This window comes from Parasteatoda tepidariorum, chromosome 4 (genome assembly GCF_043381705.1).
Source record: "Parasteatoda tepidariorum isolate YZ-2023 chromosome 4, CAS_Ptep_4.0, whole genome shotgun sequence".
NCBI classification, from domain to species: domain Eukaryota; kingdom Metazoa; phylum Arthropoda; class Arachnida; order Araneae; family Theridiidae; genus Parasteatoda; species Parasteatoda tepidariorum.
This window is the reverse complement of record NC_092207.1, coordinates 71,168,163-71,178,640: the sequence shown is the minus strand read 5'-3', so window position 1 is coordinate 71,178,640 and position 10,478 is coordinate 71,168,163. Positions and strand designations below refer to the sequence as shown.

Below are 10,478 nucleotides of genomic sequence, written 5' to 3'. Positions count from 1 at the left end.
CATTGCCGAGCTTGTTACTGAAGCGTTTTTATACATGGCAATCTTCTGCCAATTTTATTCTTTTAGTTTGTCAGAATTTTCACTGATTTTAATTTTTGAGACCACACGCTGAAATCTGCTAATATCATGATTCATATTCACACGGTTTTAATATAATATACCGATTTTTGTATTTACCTGATTTAAAAGTTTCACATTGTGAATCATTTTTACATGATTTAAAAAAAATCATTCACAGTGGTCAGTGATTCGCATTTACTTAATTTAAAAATTAAATATCGGAATTTGTTTGCACGCGTTTTAAAAATCCAGCATTTTGATTTGGATTCACAAGTTTTTTAAATTCAATATTGAGATTCGCACTCACACATTTGTAATATTGAACATCGATTTTCGTTACACTTTGAGATTAAATTACACTTGGAGATTTGTATTCTTGTCTAAAAAAATTTCGCGATTCTTGTAAGAAATTTTTACAAGAATCTTGACAATCTTAAATTACTTACCATAAAAGTGTGATATTCTTCATTGGTAGGTAATTTAATTACAAATCCTAGGCCAAAAACATGTAGAGTAAATAAATTTATCAAGTTTTTGCACATAAAATTTTTTGGGTTTCTCACTTAGTGTAGCAATCACCCCTATATAATCTTTATCAATGATAGTTTTTCCCTTATAATTGAATACCAGATATCATTTTTGCCTTGATATTTTTATATTTATGTATGAATAATTATAGCTGTTTTCATTTTTTCTTTGCAGAATGTGGGACGACGATTTTGAACCAGCTTCAACTAATAATGTAAGTTTTTTAGTTAATACTAATTAGCATTTTTTAACAAAGCAAAATGAATATATTTTACTGTACGAGTTAGCAAAAAAAGTGAAGACTAGAGTGTGTAATATAAGAAAAATAGTGGATCTATTTTATTTCAACCAAAATAAAAAAAAGGGACAAATATATCACAATTCTTTTGCCACTAATCTGAATTTGTATCAAAATTCCCACTCACTTTAATTTTTTATTAAGGAAAATGCAAAAAAGTTCACTATTTCTGAAGTGAACTATCTTTTAAACTTTTGAGATTTCAGATTCCTTTTTTATATCTATTTCAAATTCTATCTGAAGCCAGTCATTATTGATTTTTTTAATTCTCAAATTAGAATAGAAAAATCGGACATTTCTTTCCCCTTTGATATGCAAGAAAGACATTTTTTCAGTATAATTTTACAGAATAAAATTTTTTCTAAAGTTTCTACAAAAAAGAAATTTTCTTACCGTGGAAAATATTGCTTTGCAAGGATTCTGAACTCATTTTATTAACTGAATTGTTTCTAATTTTAATTCATTTTTTGCAACCTGAGCAAAAATACAAAACTTAAAAAAAAGGACTAAACTAGGAAATTCTTATAGGATCAATGCTATTCACTTTGCCTTCTAAATACATTTGCAGAAGGATACATTAAAAATTTTAAAAGTTATATTAGCTATAAGAAAAAGGTTCTTCGGTTAGTAACGAACAATCATCTTATCTTACCCATATTTTGCTGAAAATTAAGCTAGCAAAATAAGATTTGTGTGAAGCAAAGCATTCAGTTAAAATTGAATCTATAAAATTTTTCTTAAATTTCAATGATCAAATGTATAACAGATTATATGAAACAGGTTGCATTGTATTTTATTGTAATAACAATTGTATTTAGTTAGCTTATATAGTAAATGATTTTTTCTTTTAGAATTCGAATGGAGTAAATGGTTCCCAGAATGGATTCTAGTAAGTATTTATAGAATGTTTTATTTTGATAAGGAATTCTTTTATAGTTATTGTTAATTAATAGTGATTGTAATTTTTATAATTGTTAATTAAACTGAGATGTTAAAATCATGTGTTTTCCAATTTTGATTAGTATTTCCTGCATACGGAAATGTAAATATTTTTTTAATACCTAAATTTAATGAATAAAAATTAAACTATATTTTTTTTTGAACAGAATATCTTTTTTTAGTCATAATTAATATTTTTGCGGAAAAATTTAGAGATTATATATTTATCAAAAATTACTTGCTATATGGCTACAATACATTTTTAACACAACTTGATGCTTTTAAGGTCGAAAGACTATTTTGTAGCTTACTTTTTATTAAATTCTGCTTCTAGAAGCGTATCTTTTATTTCTCTAATTTGTATGCATAATGTCAATTATTTGAGCTTCTGACAGGCTTCTGCTTTTTTAGTATATTTACTGAATTAAATAGTGAAGTGTTTTCATAATCTTTTTGGTGCTAATTCATGAATACCTCAAATAAACTTACAAATTTCACTTCTCGTGCTCGTGCCATTTCAATATTTTTTAAATTCAATATTTAATAAAGAAGGGCCATTTCAATATTTAATAAAGAAGGGCGGGATGCTTTCTCAGTAAAAAGGGTTTAAAAGGGAAATAAAGTTTTAAAATTTAAAATCGCTTAAAACATATTTTAATATACCCTGAAAGGACACTTTTTTCGGGGGTTTAACCAGTAACTTGCTTGTAAATAACTCGAAGCCACCTCCAAAAAAAGAAAACTATAAATGTTTTTTTTTTTTTAAGTAATGCATTTGGCTTCTTGGTGATTGCAATTGGTGCGGCAGATCTTGAAACTGAAATATCCCCATATCAGCTCTGATTAATTATATTCCATATTTAGTGAATGTCTTAATTTTTAAAAAAATTTGTATTTGTTTTAGTGTGGGAAGAGGCAGAGGATTTGGGAATATGTCTTCAATGAATGATGCTCTTCCTGAAATTGGTATGTAATTTTTTTCCTGCAAAGTAATTTTCTACACAAGTAAGAAGTAAGGTTAAAATTTTGCCCAGAAGAAACCTATTTCTTCTTACTGAAAAGTAATTGATTACAAAAATTTTTTGCAAATAAGAATGATCACAATTATGTATGCATATAAATTACAAGCTGTGTTTTTTTTTTTAAATTGCAGTTTTATTTGCATGAGATAAAACTTCAGAGATTTTTAAATTTGGCCCCTTCAATAGTTTTCTTCCAAGAGTCTGGAAATTTCCATTGCTTATTAATATTAGAGGCTATCATCTTAGTAGGCCTTGGTTTGTTTCTTTCTTGCACTTGTATTAACGTTTTACATATAATGGAAACCTCTTTCAGCTGCAGCAAAGCTTACTGAATTTAATAAACAAGGTCCACCCTAAGCATTTATCAACTCACCAAATATGATAATAATGTGAATTTTGCAAAGCAAATAGTGTTTTGGTGAGTAAGTGTTGGCAAGTAATTTCTTAGCTGCTACTATCCAGAAATTCCTGTATACTCCACAAGCTCAGAATAAACAATATGGCTGTTTTCCTCCTTCACTGTTGAATGTTTGATGCCACATGATAAAATTATTGCTTTCACGTAGTGTTTGTATACAATTAAGTTTAGTCTCCTGATGGAGAGCAGTATTTTTTAATTTCCACTCGGCACGCTTTGCCGAGCCGGACAGCCCTGTATCATCTGATGACAGGAAATTACAATGTAATTGTCAGAAATCAAATGTTGTAATAACATTGTATAAAAAATATCAGAAGTTTAAAAAGAATATGAAAAGGAAGGGACTGATGAAATTATGAGTAACTACCGAAAAACCTATAATAAAACAATGAGAAATACTGATATAATCGCAAATTGAACAAATCATAGTGATAACCCAAATTTCAATTTTGAACATTTTAAATGATGTGAAACTAAGATGGAATTGCTATGAATCGAACGCTTCAAAGAAGTGAGAACTCAAGTTCAGAGCATAGTTCCAAAAAGGCAGCATCAAAGGCTCTAATTGTCACGAAGTGAACACGTTATAAAGTGATAACGCAAATTTGGAATTTGAGCTGCAACTTTATGTATCGTATTAGGTATATCAAATTTAAAAAACAGAAGACGTAAGAAAACTGTCAAACGGGTAATTATGGCCGGAAAACTATTTATTGCTGCCCAAGAAAGGAATCCGGAAACCACAAGAATTTACAAAATATTGGCTCCTATAGTTTTTTCCCTTTAATATATCAGCACATAATCTGGTTCAAAGGACGTGCAATGCGTAATTTTTTCTTTAAAGAACAAACGTGTGTCCTGTCCCTCAAAACCCACCAACCTTACATTGCACAGAGTATACCTTTTCCTTTTTTGAAATTAAGTGTTTTTACAAAAATAAAGAGATGTTATTCTTCAAATCGTTCTGATAATTCATGGTGCATGGTTTTTACAGTATAGTATGCTTTAGTGCTGAAAGATGCTTATTTTCATTTACTATTTAAAAACTGCTTGATATTCCCTTTATTGAAAAGGAAATTTTTATTTCTTACATGTCTATTTTTGCCATGTATTATGCAAAACGGAGGTTTACACATTGTTCTATTAAGTGTTTTTGCAATCCGTTAAACTACAATCTATTTCAGTGTACTGTTCGATCCATAGCGTATGAAATTTGAAATCTCCAATCATTTTACATGTTTGATGGAATACTTAGATTCCATGTGCATCTACTGAGCTGGGTTCAATGAAATACCAACACTCTCATGTGCAACTCTGCTGTATTTTCCCACCTTCTGAAATCGAACTGAAAAATTGTTCTTTTTATATTGGCTGATAAAAATCAAGAAAAGTTTTTTTTTGTCAGAAACTAGTTATTTTATGATTATGTAAAGACTTAAAAAAATTATTTTGCATTTTATTAATGTAAATAGTACTTAAAAGGTGCTTATTTTTTGTTGAAAGATGTAATACACACCCTGTAATTGGTTTATTTACAGTGCTTTAGCTATCTAATTCTATTCAAGTTTTCCTGTATTATGTTAAATTGATCAATGTTTTATTTAAATTTGTTACTGTCACAAATTTATAAATGTATATGTAAAATTAAATTTTTTCTTGAATATGTTTAAATTATAAAAGCTAAGCTGATTTTTAAGAAAGAAAATTTCCAAGTTCAAATCAAAATTATATTTTAATATATTAACAGATTTGTGAAATATTTATCTGAATTTCAAATTGTCTGTAACCATATTTTTTAATGTAATTCAATTAGTTTTACTCTAAAGTAAAGATTTCTAATGAAATAAAGTTAATCTTGTTCTTAATAAAATGTAGGAACAAAATCCAGTGATAACGGCTGGGAACCCGTGAATACTCAACCATCATCAGGTTGGCAAGATGATGGATGGGATGAAACTCCTTCAAACAACAATCAGAATTATTCTAGCAGTAATAATTATAACAGTTCAAACAGCTATGATTCTAAACCAAGAGGTATTATTAATTTTTGTTATAATTGTATCTGGCTGCCTTATTGAATCGTGTCATTTTGAATTACATGGTGTATAAAAGCTTATTTTTTATTTTTAACCATACAATTTCTTTATTATAGCATCTAATAATTGCATCGAATGAAAGACATTTTACTTATTGTCCCTGTGGCAGAATCATGGCGACATTGTCGCAGAACTTTACAGAGTTCTTGCAGAAAGATTTTTCTTTTGAGAAGTAAAAAATTTTGGTTTGTTTTTCATCAGAAATTTCCACGCAAAATTCGAATCGCGCATTTAAATAATCACTTTTTGAAGCCCTCAATTAATGCCGTTATCGTTAATCCATTTTGATTGTATTTTCATCAGTTATTGACATTGATTTTCACGTGGCGTTTAGATGTCCGGATGTATTTCAAGTAGGTGATATGGGAAATTCGAATTGCGCATTTGATCATTTACTTTTTAAGGCAATCATTTTATCAATTTTTTGGGCATTTATTGCTTTTGATTTCCACATTGTTCTTAAAACCCGATATTTTTCATACGGTGTTATTTTCTACAACAATCAAATCTGAAAATGAAACATTGCATTTGATTAACACCCTTCTGAAGAGTCCGATTCGCATGATTTCATCGTCGATCTGTTTTTCGTTTATTGCTGCTACAGATTTCATTATGTTGAATTATTTTTTTAATGTAAGATGATTTGCAAAATGCGATAAAGGAAATAATTAGTGCGCCCTCCAATAATATGTGAGAATATTGCCCATAGATTGTTTTTTTTTTTGTTTTTGTAAACACAGCGTTTTAATTACCTTTAATTAGCAACATTCATCTTTGGTATTATTGAATGTACATTGCAGAAAGATATTAGTGCTAGAGAGTTTTGTCGCAGAAAGCCCGAAAAAATTCTGTCACTGGGCTTATTGTATTATTATATTTCAATAAAACTGTATTAAAGGAAACTCTTTCCACCTAAATAGTCTGCTTAAGACATGTAATAAGTAACAAGATTAGCTGTCGTCACATGTCTACTCAATAAAGTGGCCATCGAATAAAATAAAATAAAAATTACCATCATTCGCAACTCACTTGCTTAATCTCTTTTTGTCATTTGACATCCCCATAGAAAATTTTCAATAACTAGAAACAGTTTTCAATGACCTGTTTATTTTTTAATTAAACTTTTCACAATGTGTATGGCAATGAATTTCTTATAAGGGGTCATTGGATTTTAATTTTTTTTAAATCTATTTAAATGAAAGGATATGTACATAAACTATTTTTATGCACCTATGGATTGTTGACAAAGCTAACCACAGATGACGCTAGGGGTTAAAATTCGTCGAAAGACTTCCCGGTTGCTTCTAATTGATTTTTAAGTTAAAACGTGAAATAAGTGATAACAGTAAAATAACTGATAACACTTAAAACATTCCAAACTTTACACTTTCTGTTGTGATATTAGTTTTCCTACATTTGTTTTTGACTCACAATCAGTTAGAATTTATAGTTGCAGGAAAATCTTGTGAATGGTAAAATGATGCATAATTTATAAATCACATTAACTAAACTTTCTAGAATATGGGCCTGTTCACACATCACCTCATAAGTGGACGGATATACAGGAGTTTTTATAAGTTTCTTCTGGTTTTAGGAAGCTTGTTATTGTTTACCTTTAGTCAACCATCCATATACGAGAAGAAAGTGAGTACTATATATTGAGGGCAGGGATGAGATTTTTCCGCTTTTTTTACTTTTGTGTCTCGAATATTCGCCTTTTTATCAAATTCCTAAAAGTTTCTCTTTTTAAAAAAATATTTTTTTTAAAATAAAGATTTTACTTTTTCGAAAAATTTAGCCGTTGAAATAAAATACTTGTATTTATTTCCGATTTTCAAAGATAAACAGAAAATTCAACCTACATATCTATCAATCCTTCCACATTTTTACATCTTAGCTATTTTCTCCGCTTTTACGCACAGAAGATACGATTTTCCTCATTTTTACCCGCCTGCCAGATAGTTCCTAGTTTCGTACTTCAAGCTTTTTAAAAGTCTCAAGCCCGGAATTTGCTAACATTTCGATTCTTATGCACATAATTTGAATATACTACAATATGATTCTTATTTACGAGATTTAAAAATCCAATATCACTGTTTGTATTTACAAGTTTTTAAAAACCTATGTAACGATTCGTATTCACACGAGTTTAAAATCAATTATTCCGATTCTTGTAAGAAGTAGGTTTTTTTAAAATTAGTTACTATAAATGTGACTGTTTTTCCATCAACAATTATTAGCATATATAGGCATATTCAAAACTTACATTCTGTGCTTGCAAAGAAGAATGTGACAAAGGCAGATAAAGAAAGAAAAAATAGGATTTGTGAAAAGATGGGCTAACGACTAAATTAATCACCCATCTGTTTCCCCTCAATTATAAAATTTTTTGTGGAAAGTTTTTTTAACTCAGCACCGAATAATGCTGCTGTTATTTATGATATAAAATGCAAAATTCTCATCATATGAAAATAATTATCTAAACAGTTGCTGTTTATCATGTAATTTTTTCAAACTAAAATCGCAATTTTTGTTCGTTATCTTAAATTGTCAGGAATTTATTATTAGACAATTGCACACGCGTAAAATTTACTCAAATGGAAATTCAGCTTTTTTGCCTTTTGGCCAATCTCATCCCTGTGAGGGGAAAAATTTTGGATAATTTCTCCTTACAGCAATCACCCTAAAAAACATTTCTAAAGAAGTTTAACAATAGAACTTCACAAAACATCACAATGATTAAGGGGTAAGATTTATCTAAAATAGTGGAATTTGAAAAGGAAAATCAAATAAGGCAAAAGAAGAAAAGAAAAAAAACAAAGAATATGAATATGTAAATAAGACGGTTGCAGAAATTCTAATGTTAAATTAAGAGGCTTTATTTTTCAGAGTTACAATATTTCATTTTGATACAGTAGTTTAAAATTGTTAATGAGAAAAACACATGTTCTGTTTATGAGTCTAAAATCAAGCCTATTGTATACTTGATTTTTTTTTTACCCGGAAACCATACTTTGTGATAACAATATGTATATTATATGTTAAAAAAATTAGAAAATTTAACAATTTAGAAGCACATGTACTTTTAACGTTCAAATTAACATTAATTTAGAATAGAAATATGAAATTTATCAGATCATGATTAAAATACAAAAAAAGGGGGGCATTGCTTACTTGTACAACATGCTTTTTATATTAATTCAAAAATATGACACAGTATACTTAAGTTTTTGAAAGCATTAAAAGGATACTTTAAAATTGATGCAAAATAAATTATTGCTTGTTTGAGACAGTGCCAGTAGCAGAATTTACCGAGTGAACCTGCAACACTATCTTCAGAAATCCTAATTTGTTTGCAATTTCAGCATAGTCAAAGATTAGTATTGTAAAAATTCTGTCTTATCTTGCAAGTATTTGAATTTGAGTTTTATGCAATGATTGTTCTTTGTGGTGTTCTCTCAATTAAGCTATTAGAAACAAGATTAGAGATGTTTTAAAAAGGATTCTCCAGGAATTTTCTCTTTTGTTTGCTTTTTTTTTTAATAAAAAAAAAAGCTTTGATAAAAAATGAGCAGAAGTATTCTGCTGCTGTGCTCGGAGGATTTCTGCTGACAGACTCACAGAGCTAGTTCATTAAAATTCATTCCTTAATATTTTAACATTATAAAGTATTTGTAAATGAAAATTTATAATCTTATTAATATGAACCTTGCTAATTTTGTGTGCCAAAACGTTTTGATAAAATTATAAATCTTATTTTGGTAAAACTTGGAATATTTTTTAATTGTGGGGTCGCATTAGATATTTTTTTTTTAATTTTTTTTTTGTCTGCAAAATTAAAATTTCTTTGAATAAATTTTTAATATCAATTTAAAACATCTCTAAGTGGGCATTAGCATATTTTAATTGTATTAATTACATATGAATAGTTAACTGTTTTACTTACCTGTATAATTTATTATAGAATATTCTAAGACCTACAAAAATTCATCTTATGGTTATTCAAATAGCGAGTCCAGAAATTTTGACAGAAATACGAGTAGGTTTAACAGAGGTACATCTCAGTCTCTATTTGCTTGGAAAACCTGTGTGTCACCTTGCTGCTAATCCTACCTTTACCTTCCTTTTGCAATAAATATTGAAGTGCAAGTTTTGTTTGCTGAATTCAATTCTGTCATAGCATTGTTTGCTTAAAATTTTATGTTTAGCTATTAAAATTAGCAGTGCTTAGTAAAATAAAACTTAAGTTATAACTTAATATAAAGCTCACATACTTTTCTTGCTTAAGATATGGATATAATTGTTTGCTGATAAGTATGTAACTAAATACAAAATCTAAGTAATTGGAATGGTAAAATTCACGAAATCTCTTGGCTATAAACATACCAAGCTATTAAGCTTCCGTGAAACATGGTGTTTAGGTAAATTTCTAATGTATATTTTAATTTTTACTTTATAACGTTCTTACCACTATGTTATTCTGTCAGGATAGTAAAAATTTCTTATTTTCTAAGTAAGTTGTGTAGAAAACAAACTCTTATCTCTCAGAAATTCAAATTAGGTGAAAATGTTAAAAGTAGTTTCAAGTCACCCAAGATACTTATGTTAGTTAATAATATTTCGACTTGTACACTGAAATTAAATTACTTATTTCTTTATTAAAAAAGCTTGCATAAAAATAGTTTCTATTTTTGATGTAGTACAGTACACTCTCGATTATCCGTGCGCGGATTCTCCGGTTTGCGGATTATCCGTGTTCATTCCAGAGTCACACAAAAAATATAACGAGAAACATTTTCAAGATTAAAAAAATTTGATTCATGAAGTTATAACACTACCAAATTTTTGGAAGCAATATTCGTTATTGGATTGCAGTATATGGAATATCAGCAGCATGGTCAAAGGTAAAATCGTCTACGTTATCACGATCTTGGAGAAAGATCATACCGCTTGATGAACAATCCTCTTCAGATGTTCAAGAAAAATATGATAACAGTATTCTCGAACAAGCAAAAGAAATCTAAGGTTTCGAAATTCTTGATGAAGAAAATTTAGAAGATTGGTTTCAAAGTGATGCATGTGAGCCTGGCTTCCAGTATTTGACTGATGAAGACATC

General features: G+C 28.7%; 1 protein-coding gene across 11 annotated transcripts in view; it reads left to right on the top strand.

Annotated features, from left to right (window-relative positions):
* LOC107453040 (probable ATP-dependent RNA helicase vasa-like) overlaps positions 1 to 10,478 on the top strand; it is a 57,581-nt gene that overhangs the window by 29,949 nt on the left and 17,154 nt on the right. For 5 of the 11 annotated variants that reach the window (XM_071180021.1, XM_071180020.1, XM_071180024.1 and 2 more), the window contains exons 2-6: positions 763 to 802; positions 1,738 to 1,775; positions 2,730 to 2,791; positions 5,141 to 5,299; positions 9,326 to 9,415. In XM_071180021.1, the coding sequence (XP_071036122.1) occupies positions 764 to 802; positions 1,738 to 1,775; positions 2,730 to 2,791; positions 5,141 to 5,299; positions 9,326 to 9,415 (388 nt within the window). In that variant the 5' untranslated portion in view covers position 763. The remainder of the gene's footprint in view (positions 1 to 762; positions 803 to 1,737; positions 1,776 to 2,729; positions 2,792 to 5,140; positions 5,300 to 9,325; positions 9,416 to 10,478) is intronic. The other 6 variants (XM_071180026.1, XM_071180025.1, XM_071180030.1 and 3 more) reach the window with 2 other exon arrangements.